This window comes from Eurosta solidaginis, chromosome 3 (assembly GCF_040869045.1).
Source record: "Eurosta solidaginis isolate ZX-2024a chromosome 3, ASM4086904v1, whole genome shotgun sequence".
NCBI classification, from domain to species: domain Eukaryota; kingdom Metazoa; phylum Arthropoda; class Insecta; order Diptera; family Tephritidae; genus Eurosta; species Eurosta solidaginis.
Window position 1 is genome coordinate 175,244,979 of NC_090321.1, and position 25,950 is coordinate 175,270,928.

The window sequence follows — 25,950 nt, forward strand, 5'->3', positions numbered from 1 at the left end:
GTGGAGAAAAATAACAGACTTCCCTACCTTGACACATTAATAATTAAAAATAATAATAAGTTATACATTGATTGGTATAAAAAACAAACAGCTTCGGGTAGACTTATCAATTATAATTCCAAACACGCACCCAACACTATTTTGAACACAGCGAAAAATTTTATAAGAAGGGTTCTTAACATAAGTGATAAGATGTTTCACAACAAAAACATAGCCATAATTAGAAAAACCCTGGAACAAAATTCTTTTCCCAGGTCCCTTATAAACAAACTGATTCACAAACATCACACAGCGAACGCCAATAATAATACAACCGAGAAAGGTGATAAAATTTATAAATCAATGACATATATCCCGGGAGTGTCTGAAAGAATCAAGGGTTCAAATTTATATGACAAAGAGAAATATGAAATCGCGTTTACTTACAACAACACTCTACGACCAATTTATAGTAATTTAAAGGACAAAATACCAAATCATGAGAAATCCAACGTGGTGTACAAAATTCCATGTAACGGCGACGGGTCCCACGTATGCGAACAAGTATATGTAGGGACAACTAAACTTAAACTAAAGACGAGGCTTTCCGCCCACAAATCGAATATTAAATTGAGAAATAATAATCCAGAAAACAAGACAGCATTGGCTGCTCATTGCAAAGAAACGGGACACTATCCAGATTTTGAAAACGTAACCATTCTGGAACATGAAAAACATTATAATAAGCGCTTCATTTTAGAAACCTTACACATTTTGAACACCCCTAATGATATAAAAATGAATTTTAAATCAGATGTAGACCATTGTGCACAAACCTACAGAAATTTGGTCTTAAAACAACAACATCACGCTGCTGTTAGTTAAGCACACTCACTAAACTTAAGCTGGAACAATAACTCTAGCAATGCTGAGAGCATAACATACATTAAATACGTACATACATATATATATATATATATTTTTATTTTTTGTTGACACATTTTTTATTGTATACATATGTTTTTTGTTTACACTTGCGGTACATGAAATTGTTTATATTCGCGGGAGTTTTTGATTTATCTTTATTTATATTTTTCGCTCTTTTGTTTTTACTAAAATTATGTTGTCATAATTTCTGTTCAGTCGATCATACATATCCATATGTGTAAGTCGTATTTTTGCTACGGAAATGTATGTTTAAAAATGTTAATTGTTTTCTTTTCGTAGATTCTTGATGATGACTTCAGATTGAAGTCGAAATATCGAAAAATAAATATATTTTGAATACTACTAAAAAAGAAGTTTTATTCAATAATCTGGCCTAAAGCTCAATCAAAATCATGAAATTATATTAAACAAGGCTATTAAATTTACCAATAAAATGGAGAATCGGAGAGCACACCGAAAAAACAATACACACAAAGTGTATAAAACAATCAAAGTCAAGTATGACACTCACACGAAAAGATCAATTAGACGCTACCAACAAACCACACAACAAATCACTCGACTGGCAGAATCGACAAAATTTTTGGAGAGGTGCAAAAGAAGCGGTTTGGTTCCAAAGTTCATCATAGATGCAACCAAGAACATCACATACACCATCAACAACAATATCAACAACAATAAAATCCCATGTAAGTTTAAAAAAGTTGTGTCAAGGTACATAGAGAATGGGCAAATAAAACTCCTTAACCTCATTATACGTATAAAGCATGATCTACGAAGACAAAAAGAAAAATTGAAAAGTAGACTAAAAGCAGAAATAACACTAAACCTCGACCCGTATCACTCAACGGCATTCTTTGAGAGCGAGGATTTCCTAATAAATAATCTTAGCAAAAAAGTGAGAAATACACAAATTATTAAATACGAAAACTTAAGAGAGAAAGAAAAAGAAAAGTACAACATTAGGGCGGTACCAGAATATTTTTGCAACACAACATCTTTAGACATCCCCAAAGACACACAATGGCTTTTATCTCTAGGTCCAAAACATGTTTTACCATTAGAAAAAGAAAAATTCCCCCTTTTCAAATGTATAGCCGACGGAGAAAATATTATCCAAACCGTGCAAAATAAAGAAAGGCAAGAAATCGAAAGAAACAATTTCACGGTATTGATACAAGAATACATGAAAAAGAGTACACACTCATTTCTTGACAAATTCATGTGCGAGACTTTACATTCTACAAAAAAGTTTCTCAAAAACAACAAACAAATTCTGATACTCAATGCGGATAAGGGCAATGTCACTGTAGCGATGGAGAAAAATGATTATACGAGGAAAATGCAAATTATTGTGAACAATATTTCTGATTACAGGGTCCTAAAAAGAGATCCCACAACAAAGCTACAGGACAAAAACAATGAATTAGTAATGAAAATGTTTAAAAATAGCCACATAGAAGAAAAAGAAAAGAACTTCCTAATTTCCAAAGTTGCAAATCCTCCCAGGATTTATGGTTTACCAAAAATCCATAAAGATGGCATACCGTTGCGCCCGATTTGCTCATCCATCGGGTCCCCTTCCTATAACTTATGTAAATATGTAGTCCGTATACTTAAAAATATTACAAAATCTTCGAAATACAATGTCAAAGATTCCACAGAGTTCAAAGAAAAAGTTAAAGACACATACATTTACGATGATGAGAGTTTGGTGTCGTTTGACGTGGTTTCTTTGTTTCCCAGCATTCCCGTGGATGCGGCTATCGACATCATTGCCTCCAGGTGGACTGACATTAAAGAGCACACATGTTTAACAAAAGAATTATTCATGAACATATTAAAATTTTGCGTGAGGGACAATAGATATTTTAAATACAACGACAAAATTTACGAACAACGATCAGGTATGCCAATGGGATCTCCAGCCTCCCCAGTGATAGCTGACATTGTTTTAGATGAACTGCTAACAAGATTCGAGATGGAATCAAAAAGCAAACCCCGATTGCTAACCAAATACGTTGACGACTTATTTGCCATCGTCAAAACGAGCGAAATGGAAAACATGCTTAAACTACTTAATACATATTACAAATCCATACGATTTACTATGGAAGTGGAGAAAAATAACAGACTTCCCTACCTTGACACATTAATAATTAAAAATAATAATAAGTTATACATTGATTGGTATAAAAAACAAACAGCTTCGGGTAGACTTATCAATTATAATTCCAAACACGCACCCAACACTATTTTGAACACAGCGAAAAATTTTATAAGAAGGGTTCTTAACATAAGTGATAAGATGTTTCACAACAAAAACATAGCCATAATTAGAAAAACCCTGGAACAAAATTCTTTTCCCAGGTCCCTTATAAACAAACTGATTCACAAACATCACACAGCGAACGCCAATAATAATACAACCGAGAAAGGTGATAAAATTTATAAATCAATGACATATATCCCGGGAGTGTCTGAAAGAATCAAGGGTTCAAATTTATATGACAAAGAGAAATATGAAATCGCGTTTACTTACAACAACACTCTACGACCAATTTATAGTAATTTAAAGGACAAAATACCAAATCATGAGAAATCCAACGTGGTGTACAAAATTCCATGTAACGGCGACGGGTCCCACGTATGCGAACAAGTATATGTAGGGACAACTAAACTTAAACTAAAGACGAGGCTTTCCGCCCACAAATCGAATATTAAATTGAGAAATAATAATCCAGAAAACAAGACAGCATTGGCTGCTCATTGCAAAGAAACGGGACACTATCCAGATTTTGAAAACGTAACCATTCTGGAACATGAAAAACATTATAATAAGCGCTTCATTTTAGAAACCTTACACATTTTGAACACCCCTAATGATATAAAAATGAATTTTAAATCAGATGTAGACCATTGTGCACAAACCTACAGAAGTTTGGTCTTAAAACAACAACATCACGCTGCTGTTAGTTAAGCACACTCACTAAACTTAAGCTGGAACAATAACTCTAGCAATGCTGAGAGCATAACATACATTAAATACGTACATACATATATATATATATATATTTTTATTTTTTGTTGACACATTTTTTATTGTATACATATGTTTTTTGTTTACACTTGCGGTACATGAAATTGTTTATATTCGCGGGAGTTTTTGATTTATCTTTATTTATATTTTTCGCTCTTTTGTTTTTACTAAAATTATGTTGTCATAATTTCTGTTCAGTCGATCATACATATCCATATGTGTAAGTCGTATTTTTGCTACGGAAATGTATGTTTAAAAATGTTAATTGTTTTCTTTTCGTAGATTCTTGATGATGACTTCAGATTGAAGTCGAAATATCGAAAAATAAATATATTTTGAATACTACTAAAAAAGAAGTTTTATTCAATAATCTGGCCTAAAGCTCAATCAAAATCATGAAATTATATTAAACAAGGCTATTAAATTTACCAATAAAATGGAGAATCGGAGAGCACACCGAAAAAACAATACACACAAAGTGTATAAAACAATCAAAGTCAAGTATGACACTCACACGAAAAGATCAATTAGACGCTACCAACAAACCACACAACAAATCACTCGACTGGCAGAATCGACAAAATTTTTGGAGAGGTGCAAAAGAAGCGGTTTGGTTCCAAAGTTCATCATAGATGCAACCAAGAACATCACATACACCATCAACAACAATATCAACAACAATAAAATCCCATGTAAGTTTAAAAAAGTTGTGTCAAGGTACATAGAGAATGGGCAAATAAAACTCCTTAACCTCATTATACGTATAAAGCATGATCTACGAAGACAAAAAGAAAAATTGAAAAGTAGACTAAAAGCAGAAATAACACTAAACCTCGACCCGTATCACTCAACGGCATTCTTTGAGAGCGAGGATTTCCTAATAAATAATCTTAGCAAAAAAGTGAGAAATACACAAATTATTAAATACGAAAACTTAAGAGAGAAAGAAAAAGAAAAGTACAACATTAGGGCGGTACCAGAATATTTTTGCAACACAACATCTTTAGACATCCCCAAAGACACACAATGGCTTTTATCTCTAGGTCCAAAACATGTTTTACCATTAGAAAAAGAAAAATTCCCCCTTTTCAAATGTATAGCCGACGGAGAAAATATTATCCAAACCGTGCAAAATAAAGAAAGGCAAGAAATCGAAAGAAACAATTTCACGGTATTGATACAAGAATACATGAAAAAGAGTACACACTCATTTCTTGACAAATTCATGTGCGAGACTTTACATTCTACAAAAAAGTTTCTCAAAAACAACAAACAAATTCTGATACTCAATGCGGATAAGGGCAATGTCACTGTAGCGATGGAGAAAAATGATTATACGAGGAAAATGCAAATTATTGTGAACAATATTTCTGATTACAGGGTCCTAAAAAGAGATCCCACAACAAAGCTACAGGACAAAAACAATGAATTAGTAATGAAAATGTTTAAAAATGGCCACATAGAAGAAAAAGAAAAGAACTTCCTAATTTCCAAAGTTGCAAATCCTCCCAGGATTTATGGTTTACCAAAAATCCATAAAGATGGCATACCGTTGCGCCCGATTTGCTCATCCATCGGGTCCCCTTCCTATAACTTATGTAAATATGTAGTCCGTATACTTAAAAATATTACAAAATCTTCGAAATACAATGTCAAAGATTCCACAGAGTTCAAAGAAAAAGTTAAAGACACATACATTTACGATGATGAGAGTTTGGTGTCGTTTGACGTGGTTTCTTTGTTTCCCAGCATTCCCGTGGATGCGGCTATCGACATCATTGCCTCCAGGTGGACTGACATTAAAGAGCACACATGTTTAACAAAAGAATTATTCATGAACATATTAAAATTTTGCGTGAGGGACAATAGATATTTTAAATACAACGACAAAATTTACGAACAACGATCAGGTATGCCAATGGGATCTCCAGCCTCCCCAGTGATAGCTGACATTGTTTTAGATGAACTGCTAACAAGATTCGAGATGGAATCAAAAAGCAAACCCCGATTGCTAACCAAATACGTTGACGACTTATTTGCCATCGTCAAAACGAGCGAAATGGAAAACATGCTTAAACTACTTAATACATATTACAAATCCATACGATTTACTATGGAAGTGGAGAAAAATAACAGACTTCCCTACCTTGACACATTAATAATTAAAAATAATAATAAGTTATACATTGATTGGTATAAAAAACAAACAGCTTCGGGTAGACTTATCAATTATAATTCCAAACACGCACCCAACACTATTTTGAACACAGCGAAAAATTTTATAAGAAGGGTTCTTAACATAAGTGATAAGATGTTTCACAACAAAAACATAGCCATAATTAGAAAAACCCTGGAACAAAATTCTTTTCCCAGGTCCCTTATAAACAAACTGATTCACAAACATCACACAGCGAACGCCAATAATAATACAACCGAGAAAGGTGATAAAATTTATAAATCAATGACATATATCCCGGGAGTGTCTGAAAGAATCAAGGGTTCAAATTTATATGACAAAGAGAAATATGAAATCGCGTTTACTTACAACAACACTCTACGACCAATTTATAGTAATTTAAAGGACAAAATACCAAATCATGAGAAATCCAACGTGGTGTACAAAATTCCATGTAACGGCGACGGGTCCCACGTATGCGAACAAGTATATGTAGGGACAACTAAACTTAAACTAAAGACGAGGCTTTCCGCCCACAAATCGAATATTAAATTGAGAAATAATAATCCAGAAAACAAGACAGCATTGGCTGCTCATTGCAAAGAAACGGGACACTATCCAGATTTTGAAAACGTAACCATTCTGGAACATGAAAAACATTATAATAAGCGCTTCATTTTAGAAACCTTACACATTTTGAACACCCCTAATGATATAAAAATGAATTTTAAATCAGATGTAGACCATTGTGCACAAACCTACAGAAGTTTGGTCTTAAAACAACAACATCACGCTGCTGTTAGTTAAGCACACTCACTAAACTTAAGCTGGAACAATAACTCTAGCAATGCTGAGAGCATAACATACATTAAATACGTACATACATATATATATATATATATTTTTATTTTTTGTTGACACATTTTTTATTGTATACATATGTTTTTTGTTTACACTTGCGGTACATGAAATTGTTTATATTCGCGGGAGTTTTTGATTTATCTTTATTTATATTTTTCGCTCTTTTGTTTTTACTAAAATTATGTTGTCATAATTTCTGTTCAGTCGATCATACATATCCATATGTGTAAGTCGTATTTTTGCTACGGAAATGTATGTTTAAAAATGTTAATTGTTTTCTTTTCGTAGATTCTTGATGATGACTTCAGATTGAAGTCGAAATATCGAAAAATAAATATATTTTGAATACTACTAAAAAAGAAGTTTTATTCAATAATCTGGCCTAAAGCTCAATCAAAATCATGAAATTATATTAAACAAGGCTATTAAATTTACCAATAAAATGGAGAATCGGAGAGCACACCGAAAAAACAATACACACAAAGTGTATAAAACAATCAAAGTCAAGTATGACACTCACACGAAAAGATCAATTAGACGCTACCAACAAACCACACAACAAATCACTCGACTGGCAGAATCGACAAAATTTTTGGAGAGGTGCAAAAGAAGCGGTTTGGTTCCAAAGTTCATCATAGATGCAACCAAGAACATCACATACACCATCAACAACAATATCAACAACAATAAAATCCCATGTAAGTTTAAAAAAGTTGTGTCAAGGTACATAGAGAATGGGCAAATAAAACTCCTTAACCTCATTATACGTATAAAGCATGATCTACGAAGACAAAAAGAAAAATTGAAAAGTAGACTAAAAGCAGAAATAACACTAAACCTCGACCCGTATCACTCAACGGCATTCTTTGAGAGCGAGGATTTCCTAATAAATAATCTTAGCAAAAAAGTGAGAAATACACAAATTATTAAATACGAAAACTTAAGAGAGAAAGAAAAAGAAAAGTACAACATTAGGGCGGTACCAGAATATTTTTGCAACACAACATCTTTAGACATCCCCAAAGACACACAATGGCTTTTATCTCTAGGTCCAAAACATGTTTTACCATTAGAAAAAGAAAAATTCCCCCTTTTCAAATGTATAGCCGACGGAGAAAATATTATCCAAACCGTGCAAAATAAAGAAAGGCAAGAAATCGAAAGAAACAATTTCACGGTATTGATACAAGAATACATGAAAAAGAGTACACACTCATTTCTTGACAAATTCATGTGCGAGACTTTACATTCTACAAAAAAGTTTCTCAAAAACAACAAACAAATTCTGATACTCAATGCGGATAAGGGCAATGTCACTGTAGCGATGGAGAAAAATGATTATACGAGGAAAATGCAAATTATTGTGAACAATATTTCTGATTACAGGGTCCTAAAAAGAGATCCCACAACAAAGCTACAGGACAAAAACAATGAATTAGTAATGAAAATGTTTAAAAATGGCCACATAGAAGAAAAAGAAAAGAACTTCCTAATTTCCAAAGTTGCAAATCCTCCCAGGATTTATGGTTTACCAAAAATCCATAAAGATGGCATACCGTTGCGCCCGATTTGCTCATCCATCGGGTCCCCTTCCTATAACTTATGTAAATATGTAGTCCGTATACTTAAAAATATTACAAAATCTTCGAAATACAATGTCAAAGATTCCACAGAGTTCAAAGAAAAAGTTAAAGACACATACATTTACGATGATGAGAGTTTGGTGTCGTTTGACGTGGTTTCTTTGTTTCCCAGCATTCCCGTGGATGCGGCTATCGACATCATTGCCTCCAGGTGGACTGACATTAAAGAGCACACATGTTTAACAAAAGAATTATTCATGAACATATTAAAATTTTGCGTGAGGGACAATAGATATTTTAAATACAACGACAAAATTTACGAACAACGATCAGGTATGCCAATGGGATCTCCAGCCTCCCCAGTGATAGCTGACATTGTTTTAGATGAACTGCTAACAAGATTCGAGATGGAATCAAAAAGCAAACCCCGATTGCTAACCAAATACGTTGACGACTTATTTGCCATCGTCAAAACGAGCGAAATGGAAAACATGCTTAAACTACTTAATACATATTACAAATCCATACGATTTACTATGGAAGTGGAGAAAAATAACAGACTTCCCTACCTTGACACATTAATAATTAAAAATAATAATAAGTTATACATTGATTGCTATAAAAAACAAACAGCTTCGGGTAGACTTATCAATTATAATTCCAAACACGCACCCAACACTATTTTGAACACAGCGAAAAATTTTATAAGAAGGGTTCTTAACATAAGTGATAAGATGTTTCACAACAAAAACATAGCCATAATTAGAAAAACCCTGGAACAAAATTCTTTTCCCAGGTCCCTTATAAACAAACTGATTCACAAACATCACACAGCGAACGCCAATAATAATACAACCGAGAAAGGTGATAAAATTTATAAATCAATGACATATATCCCGGGAGTGTCTGAAAGAATCAAGGGTTCAAATTTATATGACAAAGAGAAATATGAAATCGCGTTTACTTACAACAACACTCTACGACCAATTTATAGTAATTTAAAGGACAAAATACCAAATCATGAGAAATCCAACGTGGTGTACAAAATTCCATGTAACGGCGACGGGTCCCACGTATGCGAACAAGTATATGTAGGGACAACTAAACTTAAACTAAAGACGAGGCTTTCCGCCCACAAATCGAATATTAAATTGAGAAATAATAATCCAGAAAACAAGACAGCATTGGCTGCTCATTGCAAAGAAACGGGACACTATCCAGATTTTGAAAACGTAACCATTCTGGAACATGAAAAACATTATAATAAGCGCTTCATTTTAGAAACCTTACACATTTTGAACACCCCTAATGATATAAAAATGAATTTTAAATCAGATGTAGACCATTGTGCACAAACCTACAGAAATTTGGTCTTAAAACAACAACATCACGCTGCTGTTAGTTAAGCACACTCACTAAACTTAAGCTGGAACAATAACTCTAGCAATGCTGAGAGCATAACATACATTAAATACGTATATATATATATATATATTTTTATATTTTTAATTTTATATATATATATTTTTAATTTTTGTTGACACATTTTTTATTGTATACATATGTTTTTTGTTTACACTTGCGGTACATGAAATTGTTTATATTCGCGGGAGTTTTTGATTTATCTTTATTTATATTTTTCGCTCTTTTGTTTTTACTAAAATTATGTTGTCATAATTTCTGTTCAGTCGATCATACATATCCATATGTGTAAGTCGTATTTTTGCTACGGAAATGTATGTTTAAAAATGTTAATTGTTTTCTTTTCGTAGATTCTTGATGATGACTTCAGATTGAAGTCGAAATATCGAAAAATAAATATATTTTGAATACTACTAAAAAAGAAGTTTTATTCAATAATCTGGCCTAAAGCTCAATCAAAATCATGAAATTATATTAAACAAAGCGTTTTAAGATAGGTAGTTTTAGCTAGTGCAGGCCACCAGACCAAGGCACCATAAAGAAGAATCGGGCGCACAATGGCTGTATAAATCCAGTAGGTAACCTTAGGGGAAAATCCCCGGGAGGTGCCAATTGCCCTCTTGCAGGTGAACAGCGCTGCTGCTGCTTTCTTGCATCGCTCCACTATATGGTCACTCCATAATAGCTTCCTATCCAGAATGACTCCCAAATATTTGACTTGATCGCTAAACGCTAAAAACGTACCCCCAATTCTTGACGGTGTTAGATTTGGTACTTTGTACCTCCTCGTGAAGAGGACAAGCTCGGTTTTATCCGGGTTGACTTCCAAACCTGTGGCTGTGGCCCAGTAAGAAATTTTGGATAGTGCCCCTTCCATTAGGTTGCAAAGAGTTTGCGGAAATTTCCCCCGCATGGTGACGCAGATGTCATCTGCATACGCGATCACTTGGTGATCTTCTGATTCCATGAGGCGTAGTAGTTGGTTGACGGTAACCACCCACAGTAGCGGAGAGAGAACACCTCTCTGCGGAGTGCCTCTGTCGACCGGTCTGCGGATCACCCATCCCCCTATCTCAGTTTTAATCTGCCTACGCGTAAGCAGATTGTATATAAACTCCACCAGGCACGCGTCCACCCCCAGATCGGTCAGCGCCGAGGTGATGGCCTCCGGGAGAACGTTGTTGAAGGCACCCGTTATATCTAGAAATGCCGCCAATGTGTATTCCTTGAGGTCTAGTGACCTTTCGATAACGGATACCAGTGAGTGCAAGGCCGTGTCAGTTGATCTGCCCTTAGTATAAGCATGCTGACTCCTCTAGGAGTATTTCGAGTGCTTTAAGCAGAAAAGAAGATAAACTTATAGGCCTATAATCATTTGGTTTAGAGTGGGAGGGTTTCCCTGCCTTGGGGATAAAGACCACGTTGACTTCCCTCCACGATACTGGTACGTAATTGAGCCTAAGACAACCTATAAACATCCCTTTAATCCAGGGCCTTATAAGTTCGACAGTATACTGTAGCTGAGCCGGAAAAATTCCATCCGGCCCGGCGATTTATAGGGCTTGAAGGTCTGTAAAGCCCAATCTTTCCTTTTATCATCTGGGATTTCGCTTATCAGCTGATCATTAAGTGACCCTCCGCTGACAATACTTGAAGACACACCCGCACTTACTGGGAAGTGCGTATTCATTAGCAAGTTCATGGTTTCAGCGCTGGAGTCCGTCCAGTGCCCATCCGGCTTTTGGACGTAACTTAGCTGAGTTTGAGATTTCGATAGCACCTTCCTTAACCGGGAGGCCGCGGATGTGGATTCAACCCTGCCGCAGAAATCCCTCCAGGAGGATCGCTTTCCATTTCGGATTACTTTTTTTAACATATTTATTTTCGCTTTCGCTGGATTCATGTCCATCATGCTTTGCTTTATTAAAGGCCGCCCTACATGACTTCCTAAACTTATCAAGATCGGACGACCACCATGGTGGTTTGTCAGTTTCCAAAACCTTTTTAGTCGGGCAAGCCCTATCTAAAGCATTCCTACATTTTTGACTGAAGTTATTTACAAACACGTCTAGCTCCTCCTCGCTTTCTGGGGCTCGCACCTCTTCAGATAGCTTTTATCTTATTATCTTCTTATAGTAGCCCCAGTTCGTTCTTCTAATATTTTGTATGTACTTAGGACTTGTGTGCGCCTGTGGTATAGAAAAGCTTATATATCTATGGTCAGAAAGGAGTGCTCCTTTAGAACTCTCCATGAAACGATCAGGTCACTGAAAGAGTCTGTGACCAGGGTTATGTCAATGACGTCTTCGCGGTTCCTCGTAATGAAAGTGGGATCATTTCCCCTATTACATATACTTAGATTAGTGCCTAAAAGATAGTTAAATAAAGATTCACCTCGGTCATTTGTATCACTGCTGCCCCACTGGGCGTGATGAGCATTGGCGTCGCCTCCGAGTAGGATGAAATCATTTCGTGGATTTGCCGGTCTCACGAAATCTCTGAAATTATCCGGTGGTAATGAGCCTTGGTGATCGTGCGCTAGGTAGAAGGAAGCAAGTTTAAAGCTCCTCCCTAGCACCTCGACGCTAACCGCTGTCAGATCCCCATCGCTAAAATTGGGTAGAAGAAAAACATTAAGAGTAGACTTAGCCAATATACATGTGCGAGGCTTAACCTTTTCCTGAGCGCTATAAAGCTCATACGTTGGCGTCCGCAGGCCACAGATCCTATTGCCAGCGATCCACGGCTCCTGGACTAGTACGATGTCTACCGCACCTGAAGACAGGTGCAGTAGGAGTGCAGCTGATGCTGCTTTGCAGTGATGCAGGTTTATTTGGAAGACCCGGATCACTGTTTGTTTGCGCTCTCCTCCGTGAGCGTCGCGTCCGAATCGTAATCCTCCAGAAGGTGACCCTCAGAGTACAACCCTCTGAGAGCCAAGCTTCCGCTCGAGCCTGACGAAGCGTAGCCATCAGCTTCTTCACCCTCGTCTACCTCCATATCGTCTTCACTAGGGGGGGGGGGGGGGGGAGTTTAACCACCTCCGTACGAGACGCAAGGTTTACCAAGGCTTCAATGTCAGCCTTATAAACCTTAAGACATATTCTTGAAGCGGTAGCTTACCCTGAAATCCTGCCTTTTCAGCGCTTCGACGTTCGGTCTTCTCCACGTTAACCACCTTCCAGTTTTGGGTCGGCAGACCCGGGTTGTACTCCTAGAGCAGCTCCAGGATGTCAGCGGGGTCCGTTGGCGTCACTGGAACCCAGGCTCTCGCCCTTGGTGGTGAGGGGATATCACACGCCACCACTACCTTGAGGCGCGCCCCGATTACACCTCCCCTATTAGCGATACGGGGGCTTTGTAAAGCTTCGCCGACCTGGCGTCGTCACATGCAATTAGTTTGAAATTGCCCTGGAACCACCCCGCATCGGTATAAGAAGGCGGCGGACCAGGGTTGTCTTTTTTGACCTGAACGGCCACAGTAGCGAGCGCTGCCTCAATCCATTTCCACTGCTGTTTCGGGATCCTGCCATCTTCGCTGCTCTTGTCCATAACACCAATGATCTGCCGATCCTTGGCTATTTCGGCGAAAGATCGCGTCCAGCCTCCCTGCATATTGGCCCTTTTCGGTGCCGTAGGGTTGGATTCATCCATAGACCGCTCGCGTTTCGAGGCTTCATCGCTCTCGAGTCAGTCCAGCCTGAACTCCGGCAACATCTGTTTCGCCTAAGCAAGGTCACGCTGTGCCTTCGCCCAGTCATCCGCGGAAACTTCCCCCTCCCTTTTCGGCGAGGAGGCATTCCTACGCAGGATCCAGCGCTTGTCCTGGTGACTGGGCTTTTTAACTCCCTTGACCCTTGAGCAGTCAAACCGCCAGACGCTTGACGCCGAGTGGCAGCCGTGCTGGTGGCTACGATTTGGGCGGCAGCCGCCCCAAAGGCCTCCCGGTCGGTGGCCCCTCCCCGAGAGGTACCGGCCTTTGGAATACCGGGGCTGGATTTTTCCTCAGCCCTTTCCTGCCTAGATTGGCCCTTGGCCCTATAGCCGACCCCCCATCTCCCTGAGGCCCTCAGCAGTCGACCCACCAGACGCTTGCCGCTGGGTGGAGGGCCTGCTGGTGGGGGCCAAGGGAGGGGCGGTAGTAGCACTGATGGCCTCCCGGTCAGTGGCCCTCGGACTACTCGAACCGGATAATCTCTCGGCCCTTTTTTGTCTGTCTGCCGCTGCAGCAGCGAACCTCTGAGGAGTTCTCTCAGCTAACTTGAAGCCCGGCTGAGCCGTAGCCTTTGCGGAGCAAGCTCCTGTCGGCTTCTTATTTGGAGAGCGGCCCTCCTTATTATTTTAATATATTTCCTCCATAAATTACATCCCACGAGTAGCGGATAAGGGGAAAGGTCCACCCGGACAGAGATCCGCGATGTGGGAAAAAAGGGTCGCCGCTCGAATTAGCCGCCGAAGCATTACCAGGTGCCACCACGAGGAGGCTGCGCCCCAACATGAGGGGGGGGGGGCGTAAAAACACCTACGGGTCGACGATTTGGGGTGACGCCGGTGAGTGCAAGGCGCAACACCCCCATGAAAGGCACCCAATTTTAGTTATTTAAATTTTTTTTTTTTTTTTGTTAGGAAAACTTGACTATTAAAAATTGGCATTTGTAACAGCTCAGTGGATGCAACATTCCTGGTAATTAATTTCTAAATTTCTGTTGTTTGATGATAGCCATGGTGGATAGCATGATATAAATATTACAAGGTAAAACCGGTGAGAGCCGAAATGACGTTTAAAAAAATTTTCAAATTCTCACTGGTCTCACATTTTTATTTTAGTGTTGTTTTCATAACAAAAATATAACAAACTGTAATATATTTGGTAATTGTATACGACAGCATGACACTCTTAATACACGTCCAAAAATATCAAGAGGGGTATCAAAAGACGCGTTTTGGATCCAGCATCGCGAATCCGAAAGCGGAGGTAAAAAATTTTGGGTCTGTCAAGACATATTTGCAAAAGAAATTTTGAAAAGTTTCATGTGGTTGTTGTAATTTTGATAATTTTGTGGTACACAAAAAAAAAATGGGGGGGAGACTTTGATCTCTGTTGATGCCCCATGTTGGCGTCAGTTATCGCGGAACAGAGTTAGCTGGAGTGCCTTGTTACGCAACGACCAGCATCTCCTAAATGGTTAAGCGCCAATTAAAACAAGTAAGGAAGGTTAAGTTCGGGTGTAACCGAACATTATATACTCAGTTGAGAGCTATGGTGACAACATAAGGGAAAATAACCCTGTAGGAAAATGAACCGAGGGAAACCGTGGAATGTGTTTGTATGACATGTGTATCAAATGAAAAACATTAAAGAGTATTTTATGAGGGAGTGGGCCATAGTTCTATAGGTGGACGCCATTTAGGGATATCGCCATAAAGGTGGATCAGGGTTGACTCTAGAATTTGTTTGTACAATATGGGTATCAAAAAAAAAGGTGCTAATGAGTATTTTAAAAGGGAGTGGTGGTAGTTGTATAGGTGGTCGCATTTTCGAGATATCGCCATAAAGGTGGACCAGGGGTGACCCTAGAATTTGTTTGTACAATATGGGTATCAAAAAAAAAGGTGCTAATGAGTATTTTAAAAGGGAGTGATCCTTAGTTCCATAGGTGGACGCCGTTTCGAGATATCGCCATAAATATGGACTAGGGATGACCCTAGAATTTTTTTGTACAATATGGGTATCAAAAAAAAAGGTGCTAATGAGTATTTTAAAAGGGAGTGATCCTTAGTTACATAGGTGGACGCCGTTTCGAGATATCGCCATAAAGGTGGACCAGGTGACCCTAGAATTTGTTTGTACGATATGGGTATCAAATTAAAGCTATTAATGAGGGTTTTAAAAGGGAGTGGTGGTAGTTGTATAGGTGGTCGCCTTTTCGAGATATCGCCATAAAGGTGGACCAGGGGTGACTCTAGCATACGTTTGTACAATATGGGTATCAAACGAAAGGTGTTAATGAGTATTTTAAAAGGGAGTGGGCCTTAGTTCTATAGGTGGACGCCTTTTCGAGGTATCGCAATAAAGGTGGACCAGGGGTGACTTTAGACTTTGTTTGTACGATATGGGTAGTAAATGAAAGGTGTTAATGAGTATTTTAAAAGGGAGTGGGCCTTAGTTCTATAGGTGGACGCCTTTTCGAGGTATCGCAATAAAGGTGGACCAGGGGTGACTCTAGACTTTGTTTGTACGATATGGGTAGTAAATGAAAGGTGTTAATGAGTATTTTAAAAGGGAGTGGGCCTTAGTTCTATAGGTGGACGCCTTTTCGAGATATCGCCATAAAGGTGGACCAGAGGTGACTCTAGGATGTGTTTGTACGATATGGGTATCAAATTAAAGGTATTAATGAGGGTTTTAAAAGGGAGTGGTGGTAGTTGTATAGGTGGTCGCTTTTTCGAGATATCGCCATAGAGGTGGACCAGGGGTGAATTTAGAATGCGTTTGTACAATATGGGTATCAAACGAAAGGTGTTAATGAGTATTTTAAAAGGGAGTGGGCCTTAGTTCTATAGGTGGACGCCGTTTCGAAATATCGCCATAAAGGTGGACCAGGGGTGACTCTAGAATATGTTTGTACGATATGGGTATCAAATGAAAGGTGTTAATGAGTATTTTAAAAGGGCATGGGGCTTAGTTCTATATGTGGACGTCGTTTCGAAATATCGCCATAAAGGTGGACCAGGGGTGACTCTAGGATGTGTTTGTACGATATGGGTATCAAATTAAACGTATTAATGAGGGGTTTAAAAGGGAGTGGTGGTAGTTGTATAGGTGGTCGCTTTTTGGAGATATCGCCATAAAGGTGGACCAGGGGTGACTCTAGAATGCGTTTGTACAATACGGGTATCAAACGAAAGGTGTTAATGAGTATTTTAAAAGGGAGTGGGCCTTAGTTCTATAGGTGGACGCCGTTTCGAAATATCGCCATAAAAGTGGACCAGGGGTGACTCTAGAATACGTTTGTACAATATGGGTATCAAACGAAAGGTGTTAATGAGTATTTTAAAAGGGAGTGGGCCTTAGTCCTATAGGTGGACGCCTTTTCGAGATATCGCCATAAAGGTGGACCAGGGGTGACTCTAGAATATGTTTGTACGATATGGGTATCAAATGAAAGGTGTTAATGAGTATTTTAAAAGGGCGTGGGGCTTAGTTCTATAGGTGGACGCCATTTCGAGATATCGCCATAAAGGTGGACCAGGGGTGACTCTAGAATGTGTTTGTACGATATTGGTATCAAATTAAAGGTATTAATGATAGTTTTAAAAGGGAGTGGTGGTAGTTGTATATGTGAAGGCGTTTTCCAGATATCGACCAAAATGTGGACCAGGGTGACCCAGAACATCATCTGTTGGCGGAGCCACGCCCATTTTGAAATTTTCTTTTATTTTTATATTTTGTTGCACCATATCATTACTGGAGTTGAATGTTGACATAATTTACTTATATACTGTAAAGATATTAAATTTTTTGTTAAAATTTTACTTAAAAAAATTTTTTTTTTTAAAGTGGGCGTGGTCCTTCTCCGATTTTGCTAATTTTTATTAAGCGTACATATAGTAATAGGAGTAAAGTTCCTGCCAAATCTCATCATATCTTGAACGACTGCCAAATTACAGCTTGCAAAAGTTTTAAATTACCTTTTAAAAGTGGGCGGTGCCACGCCCATTGTCCAAAATTTTACTAATTTTCAATTCTGCGTCATAAGTTCAACTCACCTACCAAATTTCATCGCTTTATCTGTCTTTGGTAATGAATTATTGCACTTTTTCGGTTTTTCGAAATTTTCGATATGGAAAAAGTGGGCGTGGTTATAGTCCGATATCGTTCATTTTAAATAGCGATCTGGATGAGTGCTCAGGAACCTACATACCAAATTTCATCAAGATACCTCAAAATTTACTCAAGTTATCGTGTTAACGGACGGACGGACGGACATGGCTAAATCAAATTTTTTTTCGATCCTGATGATTTTGATATATGGAAGTCTATATCTATCTCGATTCCTTTATACCTGTACAACCAACCGTTAAGCAATCAAACTTAACATACTCTGTGAGCTCTGCTCAACTGAGTATAAAAATTATCTTCCAACCGCGAGGAAAAGGACCAAAACAAACCAAAGAATACCTTAAATATCATTTTTTTCCGCAGTAGCGAGGACACTTGAGACTGCTGATCTCTTATAAAGTGAAGTTTCCGCATATTTAAGGGTTAAAGACGTATCAACCAAGTGAAGAAGGATGAATGAAAAATAAACATTCGCTTCTTAATTAGAAGAGGTTAAGAAGTAAGGCCTTTTCTTTTGTTCCTTTGCAAAAATAGGACGTGCTGAGGCATATATTGGCAACTCAATTTTTTGCCATATACATAAAAACCGATTTCAAAACTTTTCGAAATATTTTTTCACTTATTTCATAAGCATTTTATTTTTTTGGCATTAAAAAAAGTGAAAAATGTCATACCAACAATTTTGTTTGTGTTTTCTTTGGTTTGGCATTTCCACAAAGTTTAAGAGAGTGATTTTAAAATTTTTTTAAAAATAAAAAAACAGTATGGCCGCCAAGAAGAGTAAATGGTTTTACCTGGTAATATTTATACCATGGGTGATAGAGCTCTTAAATTTTATTAGATTCCACTATACGCCTAAGACATCCTGCACCAATAGAAGCTTACATACTTTTACGGGTGCACGAATTCGCATTCGCTCATTTCATTTAATAGTGCCAAAAAAAAAAATATTAGGGACACTTGTAAACATATCGCAAAATTTTTGTAATTCCCTAAGTATATATTTTGTTACATGGTTGTTATTGTGCTTAAACTGTAGTCCTGTATTTGTTAAGCTATTAAATCGCATTTTGTAACAAAACTTAATCAAAAAGAATTTAACACGGGAAATCCTATTTTCCGAAGCATTTACCTTTATACATACTGTAAACTCTGATCCAAATATGAACATATAATTCAAGTGATAACAAAGTTATTTAAACTGTAACGAGTAGGTCGAATTCGCAGTGAAGGTTGTGCAGCATTTTTATTTCTAAACGAAACAAGATCGAGACTTGGGTCCTTTATGAATTTATCTGTATTATATAACTTTTCTGATTAGTGCCAATTACACATTTTTATTGAATATACATTAGAAATATATTTATATATTTTAGAAATCAGAGATGCATTCGTTTTTGCAGTACAGAATACAAGATATACCGACTAAGCGAACATACCTATGAAAAAAGTTAAAAATAAAACATTTAAGTGGAATATATACGGGATATAAGAAATATATATAAACCTTTTCGTTTGCATTTAATAACACGAGTTTCATTCTTTTTCTGCATTTAATTGCATTAGATAAAGCAAGCTAATTAATAATCGGAATTATAGGTTGTAAACACAAAAATGTCAAAGCGAAAAACGGTAAGTATGTTGATTCTATAAATCAATGAATTAGCTAAATTTAACAGCGGCTTGAATGTCAGGTTGTTTATGAGTGCCATCGCAAAATGGACGATGTTTTGTTTGTTTGCAATTACACAACCAATAGTCACCGGTTTTGTCCACTTGAAATCTTACAGGCCTGCGGATAAATGGATTCATATGCGTTTGATTATTTCTATGAAATGAATAACTCACCGCAATTTAATTTTCAAAAAAACATTCCTATGTGTGCCATCGCAAATGGGTTGGTTTTTCGATTTTCCACAAAGGCACCAACTATAAAGTTTATCTATGTAGGTAGATATGATAATTTAAATACCTTAGTGTATATCGTTTGGAAAACAAATTTTTTTATGAATCATACTTGCTTCCAGGCGAAGTTTGAATGGTTTTTTATCATAAATAGTTCCATTTTCTCGTTGCAGCTGTGATGTTTGTGTATCTTCCAATAGATTTTTAGGAATGGTTTTAATCTCACTTTCTGTTACTGAATTTGATGACTTTGTGGAGCAATACAGTCGTCGCTGTAAAAGAAAGCGTGTGTGATCATAAAGCTATTTGCAACAACATTAGGAGGGGTATACCTGAAATACTTATAAACTCAACAATCAGACTCCATCGCAACATCTATATAATTTATTTTCACGTCATGGGTGTGTCTAGGTATCGGTCCCTAGCTGCACGGAATATACGTTCAACCGACTAACTACAACAACGTGAAAATAGCAATCAGGCATGTGCTGCAAACCAATTTCGAGTAAAATTGCGTGTGGAGCCTATTTAAATTTACCGGGCACAACACGTAATTTCAATCGAAAGTGAATTGCAGCACATGTCTGAATATTCCGCCTAGTTTCGGGGATTGTTATCGATATTGATGATCCTTTGCCGGATGCAGATCCGGTAGGTTCCGGTAACAAGCACCATTAAGGTATTTGTCCGACCATCTCGGGAACGATTTATTATGACCACATGAAACTTTCTACGCGTTGACAACCCCTTGAAAGGGTTTGCGCTACACAACCGTCGTTAGTCGCATCTGCCGCGAGTATATTCTAATCCCCCTAACCCGCTGTGGTAGAGTTCGAAACCATTTTGCTTCCTTGTTTTACCCTTTGTCTTGTAGCGTTGAGACTCCCTGAATGGTTTGAGGAGCTTCATTGATGTAAATAAAAAAAATAAATGTAAGGCGCGATAACCTCCGAAGAGATCTAAGGCCGAGCTTCTCTTCCAATTTGCGTCGTGCTCCTCTTGATTTTCCCTACAAATTGGCCGGACGGGACCTACATGTTTTATGCCGACTCCGAACGGCATCTGCAAAGCAGATGAGTTTTCACTGAGAGCTTTTCATGGCAGAAATACACCCGGAGTGCTTGCCAAACACTGCCGAGGGGCGACCCCGCTTAGAAAAATTTTCTTCTAATTGAAAAATCTTATTTCTAAAATTTTGATGTTGCTCTGCCCGGGAGTTGAACCCAGGGCATACGGTGTGATAGGCGGAGCACGCTACCATCACACCACGGTGGCCGCTATGATGTAGATGTAAAAATACTATGAATCCCACTACGAGGTAATTTTTCGGGTTTTCGTTAATATCTCTTGATAGGAACTAATAACCCTCAATATTTTCGGACATGTATTAAAAGTGTCATGGTTTCGTATAGTTACCGATGATTCTTTTCGGCTATTGATCTGGTACTTTCCAGAAAAAAGCAAAATTAACGTACTTGCCCGTCCCTTTGGGAAGGATTTGACATGATCCTTCTAAGTCATTCTACCTACTCATCCAAGATGAGCTTATGTTGTTATAGCGATAAGGTTTCTCCCCGAAGGCTTTGGGGAGTGTTATCGATGTGATGGTCCTTTGCTGGATACAGATCCGGTACGCTCCGGTAACACAGCACTATTAAGCTGCTAGCCCGACCATCTCGGGAACGATTTATGTGGCCACATTAACCTTTCAGGTCATACCGCCCTCCCCAACCCCAAGTTCCATGAGGAGCTTGGGGTCGGCAGAGCCTCGTCTGTTAGTGAAACAGGAATCGCCGCGGATAGTTGGGGTTAACAATTGGGTTTGGAGAAGCTATATATTGCGCTGCCAACCTGAAGGGTTGCGCTACACTGCCCCTTGAACCTGGTATTTTGGTCGCCTCTTACGACAGGCATACCTACCGCGGGTATATTCTGACCCCCTAACCCGCTGGGGTAAGATGAGCTTACGGTCGTCAGAGCTTCGCCTGCTATAGAAACAGGCCTTTCCACTGGTAGTTAAGGTTGACAATTGGGTTGGAGAAGCTAAAATTTGCTCTGGCTCCTATTTATAAGCATAGTTTACGAAATATGACTAGCACTATTGTTTTCGACGCAAAAATATGCACGATAGTCTTCGCTATATTTCAACAAACTTGGGCATTCTAATAGACAAATGCCTGATACATCCCCACCTTCCAGACAAATAAAAGAACATCTCCGTGAAGACTATGAAGAGAATGAACATACCAGATGGAATGCCCCACTTCTTACTGAAGTCAAGCATTTACGGATGTTTTAACTAATAATTCCCCGAGAATACCACATAACTTACCAACGAAGGTTGCTGGCTTCGTGCATATCGTATTAAAACCGACATTTTGGAGTTTCACATAAATTGAAGGAATTTAGCCTTTTACAAATTGTTTTGTAATCTATTTACTATGTGTCGAATTCCAGCTGATTTTCGGTAAAGGCGGTGACACAATGACATTTTTCATATAGATGCGTTTAAAGGCGGTGACAAATGACATTTTTCATATAAATGCGTTTAACGGCGTTATTATGTATAGCGCAAAGCGACGCGAAGAGTCACTTTCACCCAAGTGAAACCAAATTCGTATCATATAAGAGCATTCATTCACTTCGGTGACTCTCTGTGACTATCGGTGACTGCAGGTGATTGTCTTACGTTTTTTGGTATTATATAGCGACGCAAAGTGTCACGAACACTCATTTTTGCTGTCAAAATATTCACTTGCTTCTGGGTCGCGTTTGCTTCATTCACTTCATTTTTTTATTTTCGCTTTTTTTTTATCATTTTTGAGTAAAAACTGAAGAATCTTCACATTTCGTGAAAAAAAGATTGACATTTTCCATAGACAGCTGATAAAGGTTATATTTAGAGCTTCGTTCAATGTGGATGCAAAACCTATAAAAATTATAGTCAGGGACCCAAACTATATTACTTTTGTAATAAAAGTCTTTCAGAAAAAATTATTGGTGGTATGGGCTAGAAGGTTCAATGTGGTCATTATAAATCGTTCCCGAGATGGTCGAGCTTGTACGTTAATGGTGCTTGATACAGGAACATACCGGATATATATCCGGTAAAGGACCATCAATCCTCATTTTCTTAGTTTTAAGTTAACAACTAATTCTGAGTAATAGGAAAATAAATATAATTATTTTATTGTGGATTTTTTAATAACTATAATAATTATACCTCCGTTTTAATTTTCTTATTAATCGGTAGTTCTGCAGGTTCTCGAACAACCTAGTGAATTATTTCGAGCCTCAAATGTGTATCGAAAATGATCTGCCTCGTCGGCAAGCATGGGTACAGTTCAGGAAGGCAACATCTAAACCCAGAAGAATTAAACAAGGGGTACCACAGGGTGGTATCCTATCTTCGCTTCTGTTTAACTTCTACATATCGAAGCTCCTTTCGCCATCAGAAGGAGTTACCATTCTATCCTACGATAATGGCTACAGATCCCGGGTTATCCATCAATGAGCTAGGTAATAAAATAGACAACTATCTCCTGATCTCTCCAGATTTTTCACCTTGCGAAACCTGGCATTGTCACCGACCAAATCATCGGCGTGCTTATTTGCAACATGAACGCGCCAAATATCGACCATATTGAACATTCACGTCGATGGCATCACGCTATCGACTGTCTTACACCCAAACATCCTAGGTGTTACGTTCGATCAGGATATACATTTTGGAGAGCATGCAACCGAATTTGTTCCTAAAATCCAGAGCCGCAATATAATCTTCAAAACTCTTGCCGGCAGCACTTGGGGTAAAGACAATGAAATACTCATTACACTACTAATACTACGCTACGCGTCCCCGATATGGTCGCGAAGCCTAAAGGTTACTGACTGGAAAAAATACAGGCCTGCCAAAATACTGTCCTCAGAACCGCTAAGGGCTGTCTTATGTCCCCAGAACACCATCTACATAATAAGGCGAGAGTACTCCCCATTTGGGAGAGAAATGAAATGCTAACCAAACAGTTTTTGTTGAATACCCAGAAACATGGGCATCCCAACAGACATCGGATTGATGAGCCTACACCGCCAAGGGGCTTAAGGAGTCATCTCCGGATTATGAGGAAATACGGCACCGGAAAAACACACCCGCATTAAGCAAAAAAGCACAAGCAGTTCCTCAGTGATATCCACAAACAGGCGTCGGACTTCTATGCCAGGATTTGCCCGGCGAATTCAGTACTTAAAGAAAAATATCCAGAACTAGCGGAGATGGAACGCACTCTCCCTAGGGAAACGCGCGTCACTCTAGCTCAACTTCGATCTGTGTACTGTAACAGGTTAAACTCTTACCTATTCAGAATCAACCCCAACATATAAAGTGTACATCTGTGCTGCTTGCAATGTGTCCCCACATGATATTAACCATGTCTTCAAATGTAATGTGGAACCAACGCCTCTAATACCGATCTTACTATGGTCCACCCTGTTCACACAGCAAGTTTCCTTGGGCTCATTGATGACAATTTGTTATCGGTCGCACCTATTGGACAATATATATACAACAACAACAACAGTGTCTTTACCGTTAATACAACAAAGCAGGTGGTGTGACTAAAATGCGCAGTAGGTATGGAGGTAAAAAAAACTTCAACGGAGTTCATACTATAACTAAAATGCTCTTTCCGGTGGAACCGGGATTTGCCCATAACCGTAAAAGCCACTTGGACCTGTGGACTGTTCTGCAATCACAATAAAAACTATTGAATAATCCCGCCTTTTGGATGAAACGAAGAACTATTATTTTACTAACAACAACAACAACAAAACAATGAAATAAATATAAAAATTAGCCTTTTCCTGAAAATACTTAGCCATGCCTCTTATAAGCGCTGCATATGATTTGGCTGCTTTTGCTTTTAATTCTCCAAATAGCTGCTCAGCTAACTCACCATTTTTCCATAATTTACGATTACGCTCACATGCATCTGCATTAGCTTTGAACCAACTCTACTCTATTAATTCTTCGGGCAAAGGTTCTTCGTTATTGTAAAAACAAATAAGTTCTAAAAGTTTTTGTTTTAATTCGTAGCTAACTTCCACACCCTTTTGTTTCATAAAATTTTATACCACTATAGCATCCGTCACCTGTGAGCGTAGTATCAGACGTTGCAGGCTGTCAGCATCAAGCTCTGAGTCTTCAGTGTAAATAATTTTAGGAGCAATAGCTTCAATAAAGGGTTCAGCTTCATGATGCTGTTAAATAGCGTCTAATGAAATATATATTCCACTTATGTACATTAAAAACTTGACGATGATGCTCTCTAATAAACTTATGTTCTACTCGCAGCCAGTTTAAGAACACTACTCGAAAAGGCTGCAAGCCTGCCAAAACACTGCCCTCGGAATTGCCACGGAATGTACCATGTTAAATAGTTATGCAAAAGAGCATATCAAAAACTGTTTACGTTTTTGCTGATTTACCGGAAACCGACACCCTAGCAAGCTACTGGTTAATATTCGGCACTTTAAAAAACACACTCAATATTATTGAAATCGTTTAGTACTGTTTTTTATTTATTTACACTTGTCAGGTGTTTCCCTGTAATATTGCCAGCTTGTTAAAACTATGTTATTCCGAAAAAATTGCACTGCAAACTTTTCCGAAATAACAAAAGTAATAAGTGGCTATATTTGGCTTGACAGTCTCAGTGAATACGCAGTGAATACGTAGTGACTACGTAAGAGAACGAACGCGAATACGTAAGAAGTTATAAAATACGAATTCTGGGTGAATGTGAGTGAATGCGACGCAAACATTCACGGTGACATACATAATAAGGGCCTAACACAACCCTACTAGACAGCTGACAATCAGATGATTGATCATCTGTCAGGAAGTGCTGTAGGAAAGTCACATCAGGGCGCAGTACGAATATCCCATCAGGTTTGCTCTAGCAGTATGATAAACCTGATGGGTTTGGCTGTATACGTGTGACTTCAGACATGATGTAAACATTTGTCATGGCGGAGGCATCATGCCGGATGTAAACATTTGTCAGAGCGGAGGCATCATGCCGGATGTAAACATTCGTCAGAGCGGAGGCATCATGCCGGATGTAAACAATTGTCAGAGCGGAGGCATCATGCCGGATGTAAACAATTGTCAGGGCGGAGGCATCATGCCTGATGT

The 25,950-nt window shown here is 38.3% G+C and overlaps 3 protein-coding genes across 4 annotated transcripts; 2 read left to right on the plus strand and 1 right to left on the minus strand.

Moving 5' to 3' along the window:
• Window positions 1-1,492: 1,492 nt before the first annotated feature.
• Window positions 1,493-7,255, plus strand: LOC137244644 (uncharacterized). The gene is made up of 2 exons (XM_067773932.1): window positions 1,493-1,616; window positions 4,250-7,255. The coding sequence occupies exon 2, from the start codon at window positions 4,404-4,406 to the stop codon at window positions 6,948-6,950; it is 2,547 nt and encodes an 848-aa protein (XP_067630033.1). The 5' UTR covers window positions 1,493-1,616; window positions 4,250-4,403; the 3' UTR covers window positions 6,951-7,255.
• On the plus strand, window positions 4,536-10,265 carry LOC137244645 (uncharacterized). Its single transcript, XM_067773933.1, has 2 exons — window positions 4,536-4,659; window positions 7,293-10,265. Exon 2 carries the CDS (start codon window positions 7,447-7,449, stop codon window positions 9,991-9,993), a length of 2,547 nt encoding a protein of 848 aa, XP_067630034.1. The 5' UTR covers window positions 4,536-4,659; window positions 7,293-7,446; the 3' UTR covers window positions 9,994-10,265.
• An 8,877-nt stretch (window positions 10,266-19,142) lies between these two features.
• On the minus strand, window positions 19,143-24,864 carry LOC137246797 (CDGSH iron-sulfur domain-containing protein 3, mitochondrial). Of its 2 annotated transcripts, none has more exons than XM_067777806.1 (5): window positions 24,710-24,864; window positions 19,870-20,029; window positions 19,701-19,794; window positions 19,360-19,644; window positions 19,143-19,291 (listed from the first exon to the last, which is right to left on the minus strand). In XM_067777806.1, exons 1-4 carry the CDS (start codon window positions 24,749-24,751, stop codon window positions 19,515-19,517), a joined length of 426 nt encoding a protein of 141 aa, XP_067633907.1. In that variant the 5' UTR covers window positions 24,752-24,864; the 3' UTR covers window positions 19,143-19,291; window positions 19,360-19,514. The 2 variants fall into 2 exon arrangements, with proteins under 2 accessions (XP_067633907.1, XP_067633906.1); XM_067777805.1 differs by lacking the exon at window positions 24,710-24,864 and adding an exon at window positions 22,090-22,247.
• Between the last annotated feature and the right edge of the window lie 1,086 nt (window positions 24,865-25,950).

Coding starts and splice junctions, on each gene's coding strand:
- LOC137244644 (XM_067773932.1), top strand. CDS start 4,404: ATGGAGAATCGGAGAGCACACCGAAAAAACAATACACACAAAGTGTAT.
- LOC137246797 (XM_067777805.1), bottom strand. CDS start 22,134: ATGTCGGTTTTAATACGATATGCACGAAGCCAGCAACCTTCGTTG. Junction 20,030..22,089: donor GAAGCCAGCAACCTTCGTTG/GTAAGTTATGTG, acceptor TTTCTTTTACAG/CGACGACTGTATTGCTCCAC. Junction 19,645..19,700: donor TTTTTGAAAATTAAATTGCG/GTGAGTTATTCA, acceptor ATTTATCCGCAG/GCCTGTAAGATTTCAAGTGG.
- LOC137244645 (XM_067773933.1), top strand. CDS start 7,447: ATGGAGAATCGGAGAGCACACCGAAAAAACAATACACACAAAGTGTAT.